We start from the raw sequence: 25,158 nt of genomic DNA on the forward strand, positions 1-25,158 counted from the left end.
GGGGGAGTCTCGCAGACGCTCCACGTCCACCACAGCCGCGTGGCTAAGTAGGTGAAGTTGATTAAAGGAAACTCAATGGCCAAGAAGTACTTCTCTCTATCACTTACTTCTCTGAATTATTTTTTCTCCCTTTCCTCCCTCAATCCCTGTTCTCATCCACCCACTAGGATCTTTTTTTTTTTTTTTTTTGGCAGTCTTCAAGGAAAAATAATGAGAAGAAAAAGAACTGGAATTTACATAATACCTTTCTGCCAAGATACTGAAAGCACTTCAGCCGTCTATAATTTGTCCTCCTCCCAGCAATCCCCTGAACAGGCCTGTTATTATTATTACTGTTATTATTTCCATTTTGTGGGCACATCGCTTGCTGCTGAGACTTTTGGCCAACAACACCTCATTTCTTGAATAATGTTCGCCCCTCGGCTTATGCATAAAAAAGGCTTCAACTGCCACCTCGCATTTGCCATTGTGCCACGTATTCCATTATGGTCTCTGGCCTTCTGTTTAATTTTATCGTTTAAAAATATATTAAATCCCTGTATTGTGAGCGCACTGCAGGACTGGTGAACAGAAGGTGCCGTAAGCCCTGAAAGAGGGCAGAATCACACATAAAATTCCTCTGAACTAAGACAGAAAGGGAAAGCGACTGTCAAGGCAAATTGATTTGAATTGCATAACAATGTGATTTTTTATTTTATTTTTTTTAAAGAATCGACTCGGGATGCGAACTGTTCTTTCTAACAGCTTCAGCTTGGCAGATGACACTACCTGTCTCTTTCTGATCTCTCCCCGTCTTTCAGCCTCCAAATTTGTATTGGCTTCCAATTTTTTAATGTTTCCAGCTCCCGGAATTTTTCTTGTCATTTCATATGCGCCACGACAGCAGTGCCTCCGTGGGAATGACCCTGAAATGGCACGAGCCACTTCCAAATGGTCTCTTTTAATGGCCCCAACCATCAGTCCCTTCCTTGGCCCGCTACCTAATTTATTTTTACCATGGAGAGATTTTATTCAGCAGACCAGATGTTGAATCTGACATTTCCCCCCTCTTTCTTCTCCTCGTGCTCATATTCAGTGTTCCATCAAATTCTCATTCTTCTCTTTATAGAAGATCTGCCCTACTGTTGGGTTAGAGGCCATATTGTTTCACAACAAATAACCACAAGGTCTCAGTGGCTTGTGACAACAAACATTTTCTTTTTTATTACTGCGGTAATATCACAGAGCATTGAATTAGCCATTTTCACCACTTTTACATGTACAATTCAGAGACATTAATTACACTCAGAGTGTTGTACAACCGTCACCGCTGCCTGTCTCCAAATAATTGTTCGTCACCCCAAACAGAAACTCCGTACCCATTCAGCAAAATGTCTCCATCCCCCCCTTTGTCCCAGCCCCCCGGTAACCTTTAATCTACCTCTGGCTCTATGAATCTGCCGAGTCCAGATATTTCGTAAGTGGCATCTGACAACATTTGTCCTTTTGTCTCTGGAAATAAGCATTTCTTTCTCACGCATCTGAAAACTGTTTGGGGTGGTTCTGCTGATCTCGGCCGAGCTTGCCCGGAAGCTACACGGGGGTCTCATCTGATACAGAGCAGGAGCGGACAAGTGGGAGCACCCACGGCCTCCAAAAGTATAGGCTCTGATCTGGCACGCTGTCACTTCTTTACCTCTTCCGTCGGCCACAGCAAGTCACGGCCAAGCCCAAAGTCTCGGGTCAGGAAAGTAAATGCCACCGTAACCTTTCCGAGCCTCGTTTGTTTATCAGTAAAAACCGGATCGTAGTTTTTCCTATCTCGTAGGGCACTGTGATTATTACTACAATGCTCTCCATTTGCCATGTGACGTAGCACACAATAGTATTGTCGTTCTTAAAATGTAAAGAGTAGAAAAGCAACCTAACCCAATAAAATTTTACTTTTTAAAATTATTTTCTTGAACTTTACTTTTCATTGAGGACTAGAAGTTGAAGTTATTAGAGGATGCTGGACAGCTTTGTGGACATTCAGAATGAGACTTAGAATCGCACACTAAGACCTATTGGAATTGGGTGAACCAATAGCAATCTTCTTCTCCATTGGTTTTCTTATTTGCTTTTAGCAGTAGGACCCTTTCTTTAACAGAAACCTAACCCACAATCCAGTGGGTAAAGCCCTGGAGAGTTTCAGTTGAAAATACACAGCAGGAGCACCTGGGTGGCTGTGGGGTAAGCATCTGCCTTCGACTCAGGTCATGATCCCGGGGTCCTGGAATTGAGCCCCACGTTGGGCTCCCTGTTCAGCGGGGAGTCTGGGTGCCTGTGGGGTAAGCATCTGCCTTCGACTCAGGTCATGATCTCTGGGTTCTGGGATTGAGTCCCGCAGCAGGCCCCCCACTCATTGCTCATCGGGGAGCTTGCTTCTCCCTCTCCCTCTGCCCCTCCCCCCACTCGTGCACCCTCTCTCTCAAATAAATGAATAAAAACTCTTTAAAAAATTAATTTAGAAAAAGAAGAAAATGCACAGCATGTTCAGGACTCTTCCTACTAGCCTGTGTCCCTGTCTGAGAAGGGTTGCATGGAGCACAGTTTGAAATCTGTGGGATTCCCAATAATTTTGATACAGTTTGTAGTATTTAGGTTGGGTGGGTTGAATGCTGTACATTCATACCTTTTTGCACCCCTCTCTAAGATGACGGAGCTTTAACTACGTATAAGTCACTTTAAGACATTCTTGGAGCCCAGTCAGACACCAAGAAGAGTAAAGGAATAAGGTCAAGGAAGGCTAGTAGAGTTCGTCATAGTAAAGAGCTATCCATGTCACAGGCCCACGAAGGACTGCCGTAGTCAAATAAAACACTGTCTTCACCTGAACACATGTATACCCCATGATATCAGCCCCAATCCGAGGTACATGCCAAACAGAAGTGTGTACATTTATTCACCAGAAGACACCTACAAGAATAATAATAGCAATACTATCCTACAGCTCCAATTTGAAAACCACCCAAATGTCCGTCAAATGGTAAACCGTTCTGTGGTGTTAGAAGTCAGGGTAGTGAATGGGGCGCCTGGTTGGCACAGTTGGTTAAGCGTTGGACCTTGGTTTCAGCTCTGGTTGTGTTCGCAGGGTCATGAGATCGAGCCTCCCATCAGGCTCTGTGCTGGGCGTGGAGCCCGTTTAAGATTCTCTCTCTCCTCTCCCTCTGCCCGTCCCCGCCCCACCCTCTCTCTCTTTCTCTTTAAAAAAGAAGGAAGGAAGGAATGGAGAAAGAGAGAAAGGGAGAAACCACTGATGTATCTCAAATGCCTGGCACTACTAGATACTTATCAAAGGAGTGAATGAGGTGAGAGCTATTTAGTATCATTACATGTGTATAAAACAATTTAATTTTTATCTCAAGAGCTCCTGCTGTCCTTTATGAGTCTTAAAACTAAGTGCCGGTTTCATCCATTAGTTAAAGGTAAGTAGTTCAAAGGCGAAAGACAACATTCATTCAGCTGAAAATAAATTAAATAGACAAAAAATTTAGGTCAGACCAAAAACAAACATCACATGCAAATACAACTCTCTTGATAGCAGTTTCCACATCCCAAGCGCCTAACCTGAAATTTCACTGCAAAGGTTTAAAAAGTACAATAAAATAAAGTGCTTGAAATGAGCCGATTTCATTTAAATGTTAATTTTGATAATCACTGCATCATTTAGGTGATTTTAACCTAATGACCTAATATTCTTCACCAGAAAAAGCCCAGCCTAAGCCTTTAATACATTCATTAAAATGTGAATTCGATTTGCAAAGAGTTGTGGCTTCTCCCTAGGTTTGTATTTATAGTCCTTGGTTGTATGTAAGTATTTAATTCTAAACCTAGAATTACAACATACTTTAATCCTTGCTCTGCAAAGTTCAAATATCTACCTGGCAACACGCTGCCAACTGTGCCCTCAAAATTCTTTGTAGTGAAGCACTTGCAGCCCAAGACTCTGATAGGGGCTTTTTCTCTCTCCTGAGTTTATTAGTTCTTTTTCCTCCACCCCAGTCTCCGAAGTGTGTAACTGTTACGCTTGTGTTCTCCTCACTTCCAGCAGTTAGAGCATGCTTGTCCTCGCTTCCATTGCGGTTTGTGGGATGGACATTTCGTGTTCAACTGTGAGTCCGTGTCACAGTATTCTGGGGAGCCATTATTATTGGACACTGTCTTTTCTTTAATAAGGGAGACATGTTCAATTTCAAAATCAGTTGACCCCTTTGATGACTGTTTTTTAAAAACATAGGGGTTTTTTTTTCTTTAAGATATTTATTTATTTATTTATTTATTTATTTATTTATTTATTGAGAGAGCGTGAGAAAGCACACGCGTGTGCGGGGGGGGGCAGGAGGAGAGATCCCAAGCAGACTCCGTGCTTAGCACAGAGGCCAGTGTGTGGGGCTCCATCTCACAACCCCTGAGATCATGACCTGAGCTGAAACCAAGAGTCGGATGCCTAACCGGCTGAGCCACCCAGGTGCCCCTAAAAACATAGTTTACAAAGTCCTGATGGACAGATGGCATTCCAGTTTTCTATAGCTGCCCCACAAATGTAAGGGCTTAATAAAAGAATTTCTTATCATGACTCTGCAGGCTGACTGGACTTATCCACATGGTTCTCACTGGTGTCTCTCATGTGGCTGCTGTTAGGAGCCAGCTACAGCCGTAGCCACATACAGGCTTGTCTGGGCTGGACATCCCAGGTGGCTCCTTGCTTCCTGCGTTGTTGCTGGGCCCGGGCAGCTGACCCAGGTGCGGCTGGCCAGGCAAGTCCCCCTCTCTCCACAGTGCTTCTCCACATGGCCAGCTTCCTCACCACGTGGTGGTCGCACGGCTGTCGGCCTCCTTACCTGGTAGCTGGCTTCTCAGTGAGCATTCCAAGATAGCCATGGAATGGGTGTCTGCAAGGCTTCCTAGGATTCTTCTAACCAAGGCCTGGGAGTCATGCAGTGTCCCTTCCACACTATTTCTGTTTATCAAAAGTAAGTCACAGAACTAGTCCAGATTCAAGGAGAGGAGACTACACAAGGTCTAGATACCAAAAGGTGTGGTTCATTGAGGTCTGTCTCTGGGGCCTCTGTATCTCAGATGGGAAAAGACGAACAGTTCAATCACCCAGTTTCTCAAGGAGAAGTCTTTAACCTATTGCTTCGTAAGGATCTTTTCTTAAATTCTCTCCATTCTTCCGATTGGCTACCAAACTGGTGGGGGGTTTTTGCTCAGCAGTATAACCCCTCTCTCAAGGGTAAAATGGTACTGGGAGAGACACTATAGAGTTGGTAGCAGCCAAGCCGGTGCTCCTGGACGAGCGAACTCCTTGATCCATCTCTTCCGTCTTTGCTGCCCTGATGGCTATGGTGGCTTCATTATGCACATTTTCTTTGTCAGCATCCCCTGAACATAACTGAGAAATGACAAATAATCCCATTCTTTGCAGTTCTCAAAGTAAAGACACGGTTCAGCAACCATGTGTCGAGCGTTAATGTTTCCTAATGTCCATGACAGATCACACTTAGCCTTGATGTGTTGATCTGGTTTGAATACTTAGTCATTTGCTGGCTGTTTCCATTCTCTTCCAGCTAATGGCTTCAGTACCTGTTAGGAATCAATACAATGGATAATTAGTGTCTCTCTCCAGAATGTTGGAAAGGTCAACTAGATGAAGCATTAAACCGCCAATCTAAGTAGTCCTGTGGCAACTTTTCTAAAGTGAAGGGCAGCATTATTTCCTCCAGCTTTGCCGGCAATTGACTAGGCGGGCGATGTGATGGCTGGTTCTCAGATCATAAAGATCTCAATGTTCTTTTCACATCTCCTGGTTCAGATAGAAAGAAAAAATAGAAAGGAAGCCACTGGGATACCAATAGGCTAGGATTGCAGAAAGCCTCTTCTGAGCAAAGCATCGCTGAAGAAATGCTGTTATAATCATTTCTGATTTCCTTCATCAGCGGCTGTCCACCAGCAGAGAGTCTAAGGGCTGAGGTGTACACACTAGCTTGCAGAAAAGAATATTTTGCTAATCTCACCAAAGAACCCTGCAGTGCAAGAGGAAGAAGGAATCTTATGTGTGTGAACATTTACCTTGGAAGTGAGAGTTGCAATGCCCTTTCTCTGGGCCTTACCACCTTTCTTTCCAAATAAAAACACTGCCCATCAGTCTCTGAACTCACGTTAGAACGTCATGTTACAGTTTACCAAATCCTTTCATAGGTAGCCCTAAATTACTTCTTTATTTTGCCTTCCCATAGCCGAACCTTTCCGCCTTCATGGATTGATCCCTTACTTCATTTTTGAAGTTTAAGACTTCATAGCTAACTTGTTTGGACTTTTTTTTTTTTAAAAAGCAGGACTCTTGAATTTTGACATAAAATATCTTCCTATATATTTTAGTTATTTGGGCTTGGTTTTGTTTCGTTTTCTCAATCTCTGTACCAATTTCTGAGTTGATCAAGGGTTCTCTTTAGTCGGTACAGAAGGAAATATACAATAATGCATGCCCATATGATTACCTATTGCGACGTTAAATTCGTGTAAATATGAAGTGGAAAAGGCAGTGTAGGAAAGATGCCAAGCTATGCTGCTCTAAGAAAAAGACCACATCGGCTTTAGCTGCATGGTCGGAAGAGATTTGAACACTGAAAGCCTCATTAGAACCCTAGCTTTTCCTCGCGTCACTTTGCTTCCTGCAACAAAATCGCAGCCAGTGAAATTTACAAATGGGATGTGTCGCCAAAGTGTGACCTGCAACCACTGATGCCGGCTATCCCAAACATATTTCAAGGGAGCCCATCAAAAAGGGATAAGAGACTCTTGTTGAAGAATCAAAGGCCAATTTGATAGGAGCACTTTAGGGGAGGTCAGATTCTATTTTCCTCTGCAGATCAGCACTGTGGTTCAGGCATTTAAATGAACTTTTTAACAACCTCAACTATTTCGAAACTATTGGTACTGCACTTTGAAACTACTCTTCAAAATAGAAGATTCACTTGGAATTTATTATGAAATAATACTTCTCTACACATGCCCCTAACTGTGTTTTTTAACATCCCTGGCTGTCGCAGACCTTCATAAAAGGAAGTTATCTGCTTATTGGAATGCGGCATCTTCCATTCTCCATTCTAATCTTTCTGTTGAAGCGATTTTAAAATGGCTTAGATTCCCCCCCACACCCCCCAGGATCTTAGGGTTAGGAATTCTAAGAGATCCAAAACATTATGAAGTTAAGTCTTCTTGTCTGGCAGGTTATAATGAAATAATTATAGATGAGAGAAACAGAAGAAAGGGGCATTTCCAGTCTGGATGGTAAATAACATACTGGAATATTTTATTTCAATTCAAATTACTTCATCTATTCATTAATTGGTAAAGTTAAAATCAAGCTAGGTTGTGCTTCAGGCACTTTACAGAGAATTACTGCAGGCACAGAAACTTTTCTTTTTAAGATTTTATTTAATTGAGAGAGTGAGAGAGCATGAGGGGGGTGGGCAGAGGGAGAGGGAGAAGCAGCCTCCCTGCTGGGCAGGAAGCCCGATGCGGGACTCGATCCCAGGACTCAGGGATCGTGACCTGAGCTGAAGGCAGACGCTTAACCGACTGAGCCACCCAGGCGCCCCAGGCACAAAAAGTTTAAATGCCATAAATATAATATACATATTTTGAAAAATGTCTCCTATTTTTTAAATTGACAGGGTGTACTGAACAATGCTTTTCGCTGATGTTCCTTACCAGGAAAATCTCATGTGAAGTGAATTCATGGGTGGAGAGCCCTTTGAAGATACTTACAGTTCACTTGGTTATGAATCTTTCTCTTAGTGTGACAGACAGAACCTGACATGGCCCCCAATAATCCTTGCTTCTGGATATTCATAGTTTTGTGCATTCCACTTTCTTTTAGTATGGGTTGGACCTTTGATGTGCTTCTTACCTATAGAATATGGCAACGGTGATGGGATGTCACTTCTGTGATTATATTATATAAGATTTTAACTTCCATCCTGCCAGCAAACTCTCTTTTGTTGGTTTTGCTGAAGCAAGTTGCCATGTTGGAGTGGCCTGTGTAGCAAGGAACTAAGGGTGACCTCTAGCCAACTGCAAGCAAGGGACCGAGGTCCTTGGTCCAACATCTCAAAAAGGAATTTAATCCTGCCCAAAACCACAGAAATATGCTTGGAAGCAAATCCTTCCCAATCGAGATTTCAGATGAGACCTCAGCCCTGGGCAACACTTTGATGGCAGTCTCATGAGAGAGTTTTTTTTTTAAAGATTTTATTTATTTATTTGAGAGAGTGAGCGAGAGAGAGTGAGCGAGCATGAGCAGGGGAGGGGCAGAGGGAGAGGGAGAAGCAGACTCCCCACTGAACAGGGAACCATAGCCAGGGTTCAATCCTGGGACTCCAGGATCATGACCTGAGCCAAAGGCAGACACTTAACCAACTGAGCCAATGAGGCACCCCATCATGAGAGAAATTTTAAAAGAGAACCAAGTGAAGCCATGCTCATATTTCTGCCTCCTAAAACCTGGGCGATAATAAATGTGTGTCGTTTTAAGCCACTAAGTTTGTGGTAATCTGTTATGCAGCACCAGGTAACTAACAAAGCTAGCATCCGTGGTAGGGCAGAATAATGTTCCAACCCCCGAAGATGTCCACATCCTAATCCCCAGAGCCTGTGACTGAACATGTGATTCCATTAAGAACGGGTGTTTATCCTGAATTATCCAAGTGGACCCAATGTCATCAAAGGGTCTTTATAATTGAAAAAGGAAGGCAGGAGAGCCAGGGAGAAATTGGAAGATGCTATGCTGCTGGTTTTGAAGATGGAAGAGGGGGCCATGAACCAAGGAATCCAGGGAGGCTGCAGAAGCTGGAGAAGGCTCCAGAATGCGTGCAGCCCTGCTGACACCTTGCCTTTAGCCAGCGAGGCCCATTTCAAGCTTTTGACCCCCATTCTTTATAAGACCATAAATTTGAGTTGTTTGAAGCCCCTAAGTTCATGATAATCTATTATAGCAGCAATAGGAAGCTAATCCCATTTCTGTGCTTATTTGCTGAGCATCTGAGATGTGTAACAGGTGTCCTTCTCCAGGTACTTGTGTGCTCCTAACAGACTGCACCGGAGCTGGGAACATCTGCTTCCCTTTCCAGAAGTGAACAAATGAATACGGGGCCACTGGGCATTGCTCGGGAGGAAATTAGCATTTTTCCCACAGCCTCGTGTGCCCATCTAGTCTCCTGCCTGCCCCAGCGCCTCCTGTCCCTCACTCTTGTGTTTTCCTTTGCATTGATTTTTCTTAGAGCTCTGAGCACTCACTGTCTCAGTTAAGGATTGTTTGGACTCAACGAATAAGATCTATTCAAGTCAGTTGGAGGAAAGAAATTGGAGAGGAGTGTGGCACAGGGGTCTCAGAGGGTGGAATCCTACAGCAAGTGTGTTCTTCCTCTCCGCTGCCCGTTCATGACATCTCACCAGAGCCAGCTCCTCCTGAGCCCTCAACAAAACCTCAGGCAGGCCCCATCAGTGCTTCGAGCAGGTGTAGGGAAATTCTCCAGTCACTCGTACACTTGTAATCGCAACAGTTTGTAATCTGTAGTTTAAATGTTCAGTTGTCATATAAGAAACGAAACTCCCAATGCCATAGAACACCTTCCTTGTCCCAGTTTCGTTCCTGGGAAGCCTGCAGTGGGCTAAGGGGCATTCCCCAACCTTCTCTAGCTTTGGCTCCTTCCACATAGAAATGGGACCAGCACAGTGAGCTAAAAAGCAGGAGAGCTCTCACTTGATTGGCATCAACGTAATCTGGCACTGGTGTTTCTTCTTATCTATGGAGGATAATGCAAGTTGACTCTTGGGGGCCTGGGGGGCTCATTTGGTTGAGCAGCTGCCTTCAGCTCAGGTCATGATCTCGGGTCCTGGGATCAAGCCCCGCGTCAGGCTCCCTGCTCAGCAGGGAGTCTGCCTCTCCCTCTACCCCTCCCCCTGCTCATGCTTGCTCTCTCTCAAATAAATATATAAAATCTTAAAAAAAAAAAAGTTGACTCTTTCCCTTGTGGGCATGTTTGTGGATTCCTGGAAGATTTCTCTGTTGGGTGGCTCCAACTGCAGCTGGCTTGAATCAGAGAGAACCCAGAGGCTGGCTATGTCCAATGCTTCTCAGCTTCTACATCTTTCTACCAAGGCTCTCTCAGCCCTAGAGCAGCTCAGCTGAGCGAGATGCCTTTATTCAATGACCGCAAGGTACCATTTCTACTGTATCTTCCACATATTGGCACACTCTAGTCCTGCCCCAGTGGAAGGGCGGGAATCTTGCAAACGTAGCCTCTATTCTTTGGGCATATGCTGCTTCCACCAGCCTCTCCTGGCTGCCTTTTTTGTTGTTGTTTTTAATTAAGCAATGAGTCCAGCTCGAGGCACATAAAGGGTTAAAGGTCTCAGACTCTGGTTTTCAATCCCTCCTTCAAAGACCTACAGCACCTTGCTTTGGCGGGTTAAGCTGATTGGCATCTATTGGCATGAGGCCTCAGCCGCCTCTGGCTCAGCCATCTGGCCATCGGGTAACATATGAACACATAGGGCTTCCTTCTGGTTGTTGTTGTTGTTGTGTTGTTGTTGTTTTACATGGTAGGATTGAGTGGAATCCTAAGGGGCCCAAAGCACTATGGAGTTCATTCTTCGTGTCTGGCAGGGGATAATTAAGTACTTGTAGATGAAAGGAAACAGAACTAAAAGCCCATTCCCGGAGCTGATAATAGTCCTATTGAGATTTTTCCGTGGGCTCTTTTCTTTCTAACAGGACGGTGGGAGCCAGGACTGCACCGGGGAGTACCGGCCTCTGTCACCTTTGCTCTTGCTCAGCCACGTGGCCCTTGGCTCCCAACACCCGTGTTTCTTAGTTCTGATCCTGCAGAGAGGAAATCCGGTTGGCTCACACCGACCTCTGGGTCCAATGAGCTGTGCCCCGAGGGCTGCTCCCCGGGTCAGAGCCTGCTCCCCAGGGCCCTCGGGGCGAGCCTTGGGCAGAGCACGCCCACTACCACGGCTGCCCAGTGCACAAAGGCTTCAGTCAACTGGGCTGTGTCCCATCTCTCATCGGCTGGGTGTTCCTTGTTTCCCTCGAACAAGGGGAACTCGAGTGAGAGCTGAGAAGCAGTACTTGCGTTGCTTTCTGAGTGTGTGCGTCTCTCCTGCAGACGTCTGTATGGAAACAGTGGGGGCTGGGGGATGGCGCTAGGTCCACCAAACGAGTGGTAGTTTGTGCAGTGGGACCACCCCAAAGAGTGGGGAGCCTGGTCCTCCATTGTCTTGGTGAGCAAATGAGGGGTTACTTCAGCGGTCTCCGAGACCCACGTCCCCTTCGGCAGTTCGTAGGTCTGCCAGCATACGTCTACCCCAGACCTCTTCATCCTCTTCCCGATTGTGAGCTCTTTATTTAGCCATACGTGCAGAGAGTGGAATTCATGAAACTCATCCGTTGGTGGTATAAACGATCATCATGGACCCATGGAAGGCCCCTCTCCTCTGATGTTGCTTATTAATATTCACACCCGCGCCTCTCTCCCCTGAGAGAAATCCCTTCAAACACGTTCAGTGCGTCCTCCCTGCTTTCGTACTGCACGCTTCCAAACGTGCGCTGCTTTTCGGTGCACGTGTGTTTCGTGCATTTGCGAATGGTGTTCTGTTTTGTACCCCATCCGGTTTCTTTTTTTTTTTTTAAGATTTTATTTATTTATCTGACAAAGGGAGAGACAGCGAGAGAGGGAGCACAAGCAGGGGGAGTGGGAGAGGGAGAAGCAGGCTTCCTCCTGAGCAAGGAGCCCAACAGGGAGCTCGATCCCAGAATTCTGGGGTCATGACCTGAGCCAAAGGCAGACGCTTACCCAACTGAGCCACCCAGGCGTTCCCCCTCCACCACCACCCCCCGCCCCGTCCGGTTTCTTACCCTGCGTTTGAAGCGGCATCCCCAGAGTTACCAGGCACAGCTGAGCTCCTGCCTCTTCTCGTCCTTCCGTGGCATGCATCCACACACTTCCATGTCGCTCTCCTGTAGCTGGCCGCCAGCTGCTCTCTGGCACTTCACCCCCACACAGTCCTTACAGGCCAGCGGCAGAATTTCTTGGTGATCTAAACCAGAGGGGAAAGGCTGAGGTCATAGTGCACATGACACGGAGGTTTGCCTAGTGATGCCACAATGCCCCGCTGAAGCGCTGCACCCGTCCACACATTCAGCAGCAACGCGCGATCATTCATGGCACGCACTTCACTCCGCTTTGCTTATGCTGTTGCTGTTTCTCCATCTAATGGGAATACTGGCTGCGTACTTGTTACTGGAGATTTCTGCCCACCCTTGGCAACTGGGAACTCATGGGAGCCCACGGGCCACTGTCAACGAGGTGCTGTTCTCCCCCCATAATTACCATCACCCGAAATGTTCTGATACTTCTTTGAGTTTCTTGCCTTCTGTTCCTCCCTTCTCTGCTCTGCTGATTTCTCTCCTCCCCCACTGCACTCCTCACCTCCCAGTCCCTCACCCAGCGCTGCGATGGCCAGTAGTCCAGCCCGGTCCAACCCAGCCTGATGGGAGGGCGCCTAGCCACAGTGCAAAGACTGCTAGAAATACCATCTGCCGTGGCTTCTTCCAGGAAACGGCCTTGCAACAGATTCCCTTTACTTTATTCATTTGCACAGTAAATCACAAAAGCAGGTCATTCATTAAAACCTAAAGTAGGAAAAGTCGGCGTCTCCTCAACAAAGTGGCAATTGACCTCTCTCCTCAGGATGGAAAGGGAAGGAAGGAAAACTTATACCCACAGCGTGATTTTCCCTGAGGGGTTGAGTTATTTGTCAGGATTGGGTTATTTGGAGGAAATTAAATAAACCATGATATTGCCTTGTTCTGCTTCCCGCTTCAAGGTGTCCCCTGTCGTGAACACTGTTTCCCAGCAAGTGCCCATCTGAAATACTTAGCGCCCCAGCCACCTGGGCATTGTTGCCGTGGACCCGGGGAGCCACTCGGCGCGGGGGAGTGATATTTGCGGGGTGCTGTTTGCACACAAGAAAACCGCACGGACAGTTTTCTTTCATGCTGCTGACCCTGAGCAGATAATGATGTTATGAATTTTTAAAAATCGATTCCCTTTCTAGAAAATTAAAATCAAAAGGGGAGAATCAATGAGGAGGGTAGCGGAAAGTGCCGAGACTGTCGGAGTCGAGACTTCACAAACAGTCCTTCCCAGGGCGAGTGTTATTTCAAAGCCCTGCTGTTCGGCATCACAGATAATAGCGCCCAACATAAACCGCATGGGAAGCTTTCAATCGGGCTGTTTGTTACACTGGGTGAACACTTGATTTTGGTTTTCTCTGAGGTCTGAAAGCCCGTTTTTGAGCTTTTTGATTTACTCTGCCTGAGAGCCCAAGAAACGTTTGCCGAAACATCGCGCGTTGCATTTCAAAAGAACGCTGTCATGGAGGGTCCGGCCTCTGTGCATTTCACAAATATGTTTGTTTTTCTTCTCTTTCAGGAGCTGCAAAGAATCGATACTCCTCACTGTCATTCAGCCTTACCCTGTAAGTGTCCTGTGAGTAAAAGTGCCACTGTATGATCCCAGGATTCTGGTCCCCTCCTCCTCCCAGTCCGGGGAAACCGTGACGATGAATAACAGCAGAGAAAAACAGCGTGCACTCACCATATGAGTTCAGAAATCTTCATTATTTGTATTTTATACACCGCGATAGCGCAACCATTCATTGGAGAGAAAAGAAAGTAATGCATTTTCTGTATATCTTGAAAACCAGCTATTCAGTCTATGGGACTCACATCTGGAAATCACACAAGACTTGAGACTTTCTTATGGTTTCTAGTTTAAGAATCACAAATGGAATGGGAATGTTTAATCATAGGATGTTCTAGCCTAATTCTTTTTCATATCCCCTTCTGATTAATTTGGTAGATATTTCAGGGAGACCCCCCTTTAAAGTAGCTATTAGAGGAAATACAGCTGTCAGAATTTGATTTCAGCAGCCTTGGTCATGAGGGTGGGGAGTGATTAAAATCGTACTGCCTTTGGTTGCCATGATTTTTTTTTTTTAACAACTCTATCACGGTGTAATTTGTATATCCTAAAATCCACCCATTTAAGCGTACAATTCAATGATCTGTATAAAATTTACCAAGGTATGCAGCCATCACCACGGTCCCGTTCGAGGACACTTCCGTCAGCCCAATGAGAACTCCGTTCGCATTTACAGGGACTACGTCCTTCCCACCCTCAGTCCCGGGCAACTACGAATTGACTATTTCTATAGACTGGCTGTTGTTTGTGAATTCCATACACTGGCAGTCGAACTCAAAAATACTAAGGCAAATTTCTTCAGATTTTCCCCCAAACATTTATCATCGGTGCCTTCTGTGGCCTTTGCAGGGATTGTCAGAGATTCCCACCTGTTTACGCTTCCATTCTCTTCCCCGTGGAGTTGGAGGCTCTGCTAATGGTCTGTCTCCATCTCCTAACCAAACTGTTCCTCTCCCCTGTCCCAGCACTTTCCTCCTAAGCACTATGGCCTAAGCATTTCAGGCAGGAAAACATCCATGTTCAAGATTCTGATAAGATAACAAATAGAACTAACCAAGACAATAAATCGTGCCATCTGGGACATTGCTACTTAAAATAAAAGCTTAGTTTACTATTGTTACTTTTGGTCCCTGTCTGTGCCACAATTGCACACGCATGTCTGGATTTGAAAACCAAGGAGACGGCAGGATGTAAGAGAACCGAGATTTGAGATCTAGATTTGAGATCCCAACAATAGAACAGGTGACCCCCACACCTGCTCAGATTTCTGCATCTGTGTGAGAGGGTCACACCGACTCACGTCCAGGGGCTTCCCTGCTCCGCCATCTCATGATTCCGTGATTCCTTCCAGAGAAAGTACAGCTACACTGTTTCTGTTAACCAGATTGTCACTCACACTCACTTCAAATCTATCCACACTTCCTCATTTCTTGGCAGTGAACAAATAGGTTGGGTGAAGCCAATGGAAATGTCTACAATAACCGAATGGTTGACCAACTGTAAATTCCTGGTGGAACTTCCAGTTTGCCTTGTGTTTCCTGAATTTTCTCTTCCCACTTTGTAACCTCTTAGACATGCGAGATCAGAACCATTGGATTCCGAACCAGGTTATTTTTGCAATGTGAGGTAATGTTTTACCCCATGCAGTCAACTTGGAGAAAGAACAAGGAGTTTGGCATTGAAGTTAAGAGTTGTGTCTTGTGGCTTTGCTTGCTGTTTTTGCCATTTGAGTGTGCGTGACTGGTTATTCATATGAATATTCATTATTATCAGTGAGTCATGGAACTTCCTGTAGTAGATCATCTGGAACTTTCCAGGAGTTCTGGTGGCTGTTGCTGTTGAGCTGTAATGACAGTCAACATTTGGCCACAACATTCAGGAGCAAGTGTTTCATGTTCTTCTGCCCAACAGCTGCACCTCTGTGCCTCTCAGCACTCTCTCCCTGCTTGGTCATCATGGATGGAATCCTCATCTTTGACTTTCCTTGACCAGCCCACCTTCCTGAAATGCCCACCACATACTCCACCCCAACACCGCCTCGGCCTAGCCAAACCCTTCTCACCTTCCAAGCCTTGGCACAAGCCCTAAATGCTATCTCAGAGTTTCTCACCGTCACCACTGCCGACATGTGGCCCGGAGAACTCTGTGTTCTGTGGTGTCATTCCAGGCTCTACAGGATATTTAATAGTGTCTCTGGCCTCTACGCATTAGATGCCAGTAGTAGACTCTCCCCATATTGTGACAACCAAAAACGTCTCCAGGTATGGCCAGGTGTCCCTTGGGGGGGCGGGGATTACCCCCCACTTGGGAGCCACTGTCCCACCTAGAGTCTCCCCTCACTGATCCAGCCCAAAGTGGCTTTTTCCTCTGCAATCTGGGCATGGAAATGAAGGAATTGAACCCCCAAAGTGACTTAAATAGATTATATTCAGAGAGGAGAGAAGTTGGGAGAAGAGACTACACGTTGTTCCTTACATTTCTGTGTTTGGATTTTCCTACCGGCACCTTGCTTTTTAAAATACAAGAACTCACTGGGTCCCATTTACTTGCTGAACATTTCTCTCAGCAGCCGGGATTGGCATCCTGAAACAGATGACCCGTCGTTTGTTTATACAAAACAACATGTACAAATTCTACTTTTATTGCAGATAGTAAAAATTAGCATTTTACTTTATTTTGTACCTTGCTGGCCAGCATTTGTTATGTTGTATTTCTTCTGCCTAATAAGGTCCGGTCAAGACAGAGAGCCGATGTGTGCCCCTTCTTACCTCACTCCACATGGTCCCGGGGCACCCACAGTGAGCCCTGCTGTGGAAATTCCTGAGGCTTTCGAGAAGTCATTCTTAACAGGCTGCTGCCTTGTTTTTGAAGTATTATAGATGTCTCTCCCCTTCTACCATGTTTATTTCTTGGAGAAAAATTGTGGAAGTAGAGAAGGAAACACACACAAAAGCAAAGAAATACGTGTCAGCACATCTTCTCCTCAGAGACAAGCGGTGTAAACAATCGGCCTGTTTCCTTCCAGTCATTTGATAGATGCCTTGTCAGTGGTGGAGATCTTGGACATACAGTTTATTCTGCTCCTTTCACTTGGTCTGTCATAAGCATGGTTTCATACCATCGAGAATTCTTTATAAGCATCATATACGTGGCTGTAAAGCATTCTGTCGACTCAGGATTTGCTTCACCAGCACCCTCTCATTGAGCCCTTCCTACTGACCTCAGTGGTTTTCCCTTCTAATTCTGCACGCAACACCTTCGTGTAGAAGTCTTTATCTGCATCTAGTCAGTAGTTCCCCGTTCCATTACGATGGCATTCTAGAAAAGGAATTTCTGGATTTCTTACGAATTTTATTCCATCTTTTATACCATCTTCTTTCCTTGCACTGTTACCGTTTTTTATTACAGAACTTTCTTGGCTAGCTCCTTCCTCCTTTCCTTTGACTCTGCCTCCCACAGTTCCCAAATCTCGAACTTCCAGAACTTCCTAGTCTAATGTGGCTTGAGACAGAGACTACTGAAAGAGCCTCGATTACCTCCCCTCACACAGTCCCAGCTCAGTGAGACTTGGGATAAGTCACTCTCCGTTCTGTGGTCCTGGAGCTACCACAGTTCACATTCACTCAGCTTTTTTCTAGGCCCAAGAGCTGAGGGACCGGCTTGCCTGCTTCTCCCTTCCTACCCAACTTCCAACTATGTTCCACACACCTCAGGGAGGCTACATATCTCCTCCTGGGAGCCCATGTATTAGATGGTAGCAGGACCCGGACCGGACCCTCTTGCCATGTGTCATGCTGAGCATGCCGGCCACTTCCCAGCTGAGATCACCGGTGATTGTTCGCCCGTGGCTTTTCTCGGGCCACAGGAGGACGCTCATGTGGCGGGCCACGAGGGCTGAGGAATTCACATTCCTGGACGAGCGGCCCCTCCGTCACGGATTGACGGGAGCTGGTGACTATATACCCCGGCTGTCTGTCTCCTCGGACGTTCTAACTCTGAGGCCTGTGGTCTGCCTCGTTCCACGAGGTCCCCAACAGCTTTAAGCTCCAGTTGCTTACAAGGTGACTGACTTACAGAATGCTTCATTGGCTTACTCTTCCACCCCGTCTCCCTTCCTCCTGCCCACCTGTGCGTGCTTCCAGGGAGCACTTTCCAGTCAGCCACCTGCTTTCGAACCCTTCTCTCAGGCTCTGCTGTGGGGAACGCCACACTACGTGCCCCGCTGATAATGTGGGCTTCTTAGACCTCACTGAATATTTGCTCCACGCCTACCTGCTATGTATACAGTACTCGAGACATGCAGGAATTGCAAATTTAAGACCTTAGGCTTTAGTTTCAGAAATTCTATCTTATTTATGTGATCCAAACAATGTTCTAGTGACTTCTAAGCATCTAAAAGCACCAAGAGGATGGCGCACATCTACTCTGGCCACCTTAGCAACAGCAAATTTGGAAAGAGGTGCAAGGTTGATTAGAGCCCTTCTAATCTTAAATTAATTAACAGCAGGAGAATCTGATTCTTTTAAATGGTAATTACTCGTCATTCCACCACAGGGACTGCAGGTTGCTAAGAATTAACTCGTCGGGTTTCTGAGCGGCGTATGTTGTATGTTTTTGAGCTGCAGAGGGAGATCTGAGTGAAAACTGCAGTCATGACGGGATTACATACCCCGCGTGCCACAAGTCACTCCGGCCAGTGGAATAAGCCATTATTTTGTTGACTCTAATTCAGTAACCTTCAGAATCAAAGAGCTTATCTTTTTGTTATCAAAAAGTAATTTTTAAAATGTATGTCAATTATATAAAATAGTCGCAAATCCAGGACAAGAAAAATGCCCTGGCATGAATTCTTGGCCTTTTATCCCAAGTCTGTTGACTTCAAAATACATGTAGAATAGTATTTACTTCACTACCTTGGCTGGCTGGGTTTCTTGCTGGTTCTCCTCATTTATCAGGTTTGTCATTAGGGCGGGGCAAATAAATCTGGGGACGAGGCTATAGGGGGCGGCATGCTATAGCTTCAGGGAGAAAGGAGCATCTCTGGCTTGACAGGTTCTGCCGTATGGGGTCACCTACTTTAGGGGCTAATCACCCTATTACGTCCATGGGAACATCAGTACCTTCAAGATGATACATCAAATGATAACCATAAGAAAAAATAAGCTCTTTGGAATGCTTTTTTTTTTTTTTTAAGATTTATTTATCAGAGAGGGAGAGAGAGCACAATCAGGGGGAACAGCAGGCAGAGGGGGAGTAAGAAGCAGGCTCCCTGCTGAGCAGAGATTTCCTCCCCCCCCCCCCCCATGTGGAACTCAATCCCAGGACCCTGAGATCATGACCTGAGCCAAAGGCAGACGATCAACCGACTGAGCCACCCAGGTGCCACTGCGAAATGCTTTTTTATTGAGGCAAGGAGTGACATAGATAGATCATTTTAGGAAAATGTGGCAAAGTATTACATTAAAAGATTCGGATGCACAGAGATTGAATCCACGTCCGTCCGTATCTGGCATTTGAGCACATGTGAGATCCTTCATTCGCCAACAATGCTGGAGCTGCGGGCTCCTTCAGAGTTCAAGCACCTCATCTAATTAGTAGCTTCTGTTCCGGGTAGCTTTCTTACGGCCGCTTCCCTTGTGCGAAACCCATTGTGCCAATGCAAATATCGCCTGCTTAAAATCATTAAGGGAGAATCATGTTTTCCTTTCGGCTAAAAAAATGGCATATCGAAAGCAGAGGAACTCACTACTGTATGATTTGTTCGTGAATCGTTACCAAACTCAGCCTATAATTACAGAGATACCGAGGAGAACACCACTGTCCCATCGCTTAAGCTCTGAAGTAGGACTTTTTTTTTTTTTTTTTTTTTTTTTTTTTTAGTAATCTCTACACTCAACGTGGGGCTCCGAACGCTTGACCCGGAGATCAAGCACGCGCTCCACTGGCTGAGCCGGCCAGCGCCCCTGGAGTAGGACTTTTAAAAGTCCCGTTGAACATGTTCAGTGTTGTTGATCTTGAAGAGCCCCCATTTAGAGTCTTTTGAGTTCTTGGTTTTGTTTTCTTCGGTTGTGTTCTAAGAGGGCAGCCGTTCTCTGAAAACATCTTGCGTAAATATGGGAATGAAAACTCTGGCAGCCAAACCATTCGTTCATCCATCCAGGCCCTAAGACACTGATCAGAGCAGAGGGTGGGATTCATGTGGAAGGAGAACTTGAGATAGCAGGATTTTTTCCAATATTCAAACAAAACTCCACCTGGGAATAGACATACACGTATTTTATCGTGTTTTTTTCAACAGTGATTTTGTCTTCTTATATTAAGATACACATAACATAAAGCTACCATTTTCACTCTTTTAAAGTGTTCAAATCTGTGACATTAAGTGCATCCACCACCTTGTTCAACTGTCGCTGCTGTCTAGTTCCAGAACCTTTTCAGGACCCCAATAGGAAACCAACTCCACAGACGTTAGTCATTCCCCATTCCCCTCCCCAGCCCAGGGCAACCACTAATCTACCCTCTGTCTATACGGATCTGCCTGTTCTGGACAGTTCATGTAAATGGAATCAAATCCTACAATACGTGGCCCTTCGTGTCTGCTTTCTTTCACTCAACTTAATGTTTTTGAGGTCCATCTATATTGCAGCATGAACCGGAAGTTCATTCCATTTTATGGCTGAATAATATTCCATTGTATGGATGTGTAATTTCTTTCTCCATTTCATCATATTGTTTTAATTGATCTCAAGTGCACTTGTATTTGACAAAGATGGGAACCTTTTTCATTTTTACTTGAAATTCAAAGTATGGGACACACTAGTTAGCTTTTGTGCCTCGAGATTAATACAGTACACAGAAAGTTGAGCCTCTGTGTTGTTCTAGAGTCAATTACTGGGATTTTTTTCCACAACAGTCTGAACCTCTTAGGACTACATACCATGAAAACCAGTAGGTTGGACAATTTGCAATTTGCAGTATTTGATGATTTTAATCTATGAAATAGCAATTTTGTGATTCAAACTAAATATTTACCTGTATATTAGGTGCAATAGAGAATGTAGTCCTTTTTTTTTTTTTTAAAGACTTTATTTATTTATTCGACAGAGATAGAGACAGCCAGCGAGAGAGGGAACACAAGCAGGGGGAGTGGGAGAGGAAGAAGCAGGCTCATAGCGGAAGAGCCTGATATGGGGCTCGATCCCATAACGCAAGGATCACGCCCTGAGCTGAAGGCAGGCGCTTAACCGCTGTGCCACCCAAGCGCCCCGAGAATGTAGTCCTTTTTAAAAATAAACAAATGGTGCCTGCAACATGGTAGACCCCGCCCAAACGTGAGTTCCCTTCTCCTCAGGCTTCATTAAAATTACCCAACAAGGACGATTCTCAGATGGAGTAAATTGACCAGGACGGTGCAGCGAGAGCTCGCTCTGGATCACAGTACGCTTCCGAGCAAGTTGCCCTCTTGCACGTTTCATTTCTGAGGAAGGAAAATTGAGTCACTCAGCTCCTCTTTCCAATAAAAGACAGTACAATTGACCCTTGAACAACATGGATGTTGGGAGCATCAACCCCCGTGCAGTCAAAAATCTGCATGTAACTTTTGACTCCCCCAAATCTTAACTACTGATAGCCTACGGTTGACCAGAAGCCTTACCAATAACGTAAACACATATTTTGTATATTCTGTGTATTAGGTACTGTATTCTTAGAATAAAGCATTGATGACAGCTCAGGCTGTGATCTCAGGGTTGTGAGATCGAGCGCTGCACTGAGCATAGAGCCTACTTAAGATTCTCCCTCTTCCTCTGCCCTTGCTGTCTTTCTCACTCTCTTTCTCCCTCTCTCTCTTCCTCTCTCAAAAAAAGAAAAATAAGATCCCCGGGAACGTGCGCCGTAAGAACACAGAGCATGCTGTTTGCCGTTCTGGTCTGCTGACTAAATCAAAGCTTCTACTTTATGAGCATGACAGGGTTTTGATTGCTTCCGGGATCTGTGTTTTGTCCTCGAATTGGACATGCACTAAACATACTTTTTAGCAAAAATATTGCATATTCGAGAGGCTAAAGCTAGGAAACAAGTGTTCCAGGGTTTGCATTATGTTCCCAATAATCATATCCAATGTTTTCTTTTTTCTAGTCTCCCAAGTCAGCATTTATTAGTGCTGCCAAAAAGGCAAGATTAAAGTCCAATCCGGTCAAAGTGCGGTTCTCCGAGGAGGTCATCATCAATGGCCAAGTGTCGGTGAGTTGACTGTTGCCTGCGTGCGACTCAGAGAGAGTGGCCAAAATAGGGGCTTTGCACAGAACACAGCCAGTCGCCCCACTGGAATGGTCAGTTGAGAAGTCATGGTCGGATTTCACAGGACAGCTGAATCTCAGAATTATAAAGGGCTTGAGAGATCACCGTGTTGTGCCTGATGCGTTCTCTCGAGCGTATCCAGAATATGTAGTCGTCCCGTGTTTCTTCGAATGCTTCCAGTGTTAAAGACCTCACTACTTCGCAAAGGAGTTCATGTGATCTGAGATCCCTGGCATTGCCCCATATTGAGTAAACTAGGCCTCTTTGAAACTTCCACCTGCTTCTTCCCATTATGCCAACTGAGCATGCTTCCATTATATATTTTGAGAAAGGCTTCCCCTAAGTTTTTCCTTATTCAAAATTAAATGTCTCTATTCTTTTCACTAATGAAAATGGAAAGAAGTTAAGATGCCGGGAAAGTGAGGAAATACTGCGTGAATGTCCATCAGTAGGTCCGGGTGGAAATCATGATTGCTCAGGCACAGAATTCATCTTCAGAATGAATACTGCAGACGTCAATAGGATGCTGTATTTTCCATTTTTCCCCCAGGAAAATCTAGCCTCGTGTTTATAGTTTTTTAGAAAGCGGTCATCTAAGGCACTAATCGTTTCTGGACCTCTGAAATACCAGCTTCTGTTGTCGAGGTTATGTTGTTGCTGGTGCTGGTGGTTTAAATCTCATCCATGACATGTTTGCGAGGGGTCACAAACTCTTCCCTGAGGGTGGTCCTGGATCTGAATTTGAAGATGTGGGCCCGCACATCCTGAGCGAGGCCCTCCTGGTCCGAGGGTCTCCTTGTCAAAACTTGCTGACCTGTGTCTGCCCCGCTTGGAGTCCGGGGGTCAGCCGGCTAATCTGTTCAACGACGTGGTGCTTGTGGGAGGGGCCTCGGGCCGTCACTGTGCTGCCCTGGGAGCATTTCAATTGTGGCCTTGTCCTCCCAATCGCCATCTCCCACCCCATTTCCTCTGCCCCTGTTCACCCCATGCTGTTCTGCTCACCACAGTGCATCCCTGTCCCTCTGGATGCAGTTAGCATCCATTAGCATTTCACAAGACAAAGCCGGAAGGTTCCAGTCACAGAGGAATCACGGTATCACAGAAGGTCATCTGAAACTTACCCCATCATTTCTCAAGCTTCCGAGCATGAGATTGGGCAATCAGTTTATGTGTCTTTAGAGAGAATATGATTCTAGAAGGTGCTATGGCATTTACTTCATCCTGGATGTAATAGGGCTCATTCAAGGCAGCTGGTGTGTGAGGACAGCTCTGGGGGTCAGTCATCACCTGCAGCCCCCCGCTGCCTCCTCACAGGCCTGTGTGTGTGGCAGGGACGTTCAGTCACATGTCTGCTCCTCAACCTTTGGGACCATCTTCATGTCCAGCCTACTCTTGCTGTACCGAGTCATCGCGTGTCTCTTCGTGTGGACTTGGAGCCAAACCCACTCTGTGAATTGGGTAGCAAGAAAGTCACGTGTCAAGTCCACAGGAGGAGAAAGGAGAGAGAGGAAACTCAGAGAAAGGAACAGAAGAGTCTCTTACAGAAATACTTAGGGATTGGATTCTCATGGACTAGCTGTAGGACATTAGCCAATCTCTGGACATCTTGTCTTCAGTTTCTTCATCTGTAAAACAAGGGACATAGGCTTTCATGATTGCTGAGTTCCGCTTGACTTCTCTGACCCCATGACCAGCTGTATGTGAGAAAGGATTGGTGGAACTCATCCCACATGCCTTCTTTCTTCCCCTGCCATCTCTCCCTACTTTCGATTAAAGAGAAAATTCAAAGGAATACGTTTTTATTGTTAATTTTTGGTCTTATTCCAAATATCTCTTTTTGAATTATTTTTAAGTTATGATGTTTGTTATAGCCTCAGTGTTTTCGTCTTTAACTCACTAACCCATTCCTTAAATGTTCCCTTTGAGTTTAAGGAACATTTCTGAATGGGTTAAAAATTGTTCCATAAAGGGGCACCTTCCTGGCTCAGTCGGTGGAGCGTGCAACTCTTGATCTCGGGGTCATAAGTTGGAGCCTCATGTTGGGCATGGGGCCTCCTTTAAAAAAATTGTTTCCTAAAACAGCTTTATACTTCAAGCTTGTTATTGCTTGTTACTCACATTGCATGAGCTCTGCCAGGCGCCAAAGGCACCGCATCAAACACCATCATTGCTGGTCCCCGTTCTTTTCAAGATAGGCTGCTCTGCTGAAGCCTGGGCGTGTTGTCCTAAGCATTGTGGCTTCATTACGAAGGAATTATTTCCTTCATTGGGTTTTCCGATGGGAAACCTTGACTTTTAAAAAACATTCATCTGATTTACTTCCTGATGGAAAAAAAGTTCTTTTATTTGCATCATCTGAGTTATTTGTAGCTGCAAAAGGAGAGTTTTGCTATGAAGAACTGAACCCAGATATCACCGGAGGGACGCCTTTTAGCCTTAGAGAGTTCCCTTTTTTTTTTTTAAATGCTGCGATGAGAATACATTGTAGATGTATGCTGCTTCTGCAAAGAGCAGAATGCTCATTTGACCTTCTTTTTTGTCGCTGTCATTAAACAGGAAACCGTTAAGGATAATTCACTTCTTTTCATGCCAAATGTTTTGAAAGTGTACCTGGAGAATGGACAGACCAAATCATTTCGCTTTGACTGCAGCACCTCCATAAAAGTAAGTAGACCCACTAAACTCCACGTGGACGCTGGCAGGTATGGCTTGGAAGTCCCACGGCCGGCCTCGCGTGGCAGCACCTGCTTTCAGAACTATGTTTATCTCTGAGATCTTTGGTTGCTTCCAAATAAGGTAGTGTGTGAGTACTTAAAAACAGACTGGAAAAGAAAAAGCTTAAACTGAGAAGGTTCTGCTTGTGCCTGCGTGTGTGTGTGTGTGTGTGTGTGTGTGTGTTGCAAAATGATATGATATGTTCTCAGTGACGAACCACTAGGGCTATCATCATTTTAATGCAACTCCAGTTAATTAAAAGAACGTGACTGTCCCCAAAAAGGCTTGGCACCCTGCCTAAAGCCAGTAGGATTTCTTAGCAATGTCAGCCCCCAAGAAGATTAAGATGCTAGCTGTTAATTGAATATCTGCTCCTTTGGTGTCCAGCAAAAACAAGGGGTAGGATAATATAAAGATAACATTTACTTTTAATTGCTGTAACCAATTTCATGGAAATGGCGCCTAAAAAGACAGAAATGAGGCACGCATCTTAGGAGAAGGGGTGAGAAGGAAGCGTCACAGAGCAACCCTATTATTGCAGAGCCATAGGTGAGTTGTACGAAATGCA

General features: G+C 45.4%; 1 protein-coding gene across 1 annotated transcript in view; it reads left to right on the forward strand.

Moving 5' to 3' along the window:
* Window positions 1-25,158, forward strand: part of FRMPD4 (FERM and PDZ domain containing 4) — a 787,588-nt gene that overhangs the window by 727,017 nt on the left and 35,413 nt on the right. Inside the window, exons 7-9 of the mRNA XM_044391879.3 lie at window positions 13,527-13,572; window positions 21,714-21,818; window positions 24,432-24,539. Of these exons, the coding sequence (XP_044247814.1) occupies window positions 13,527-13,572; window positions 21,714-21,818; window positions 24,432-24,539 (259 nt within the window). The remainder of the gene's footprint in view (window positions 1-13,526; window positions 13,573-21,713; window positions 21,819-24,431; window positions 24,540-25,158) is intronic.

This window comes from Ursus arctos, chromosome X, assembly GCF_023065955.2.
Source record: "Ursus arctos isolate Adak ecotype North America chromosome X, UrsArc2.0, whole genome shotgun sequence".
Lineage (NCBI taxonomy): Eukaryota > Metazoa > Chordata > Mammalia > Carnivora > Ursidae > Ursus > Ursus arctos.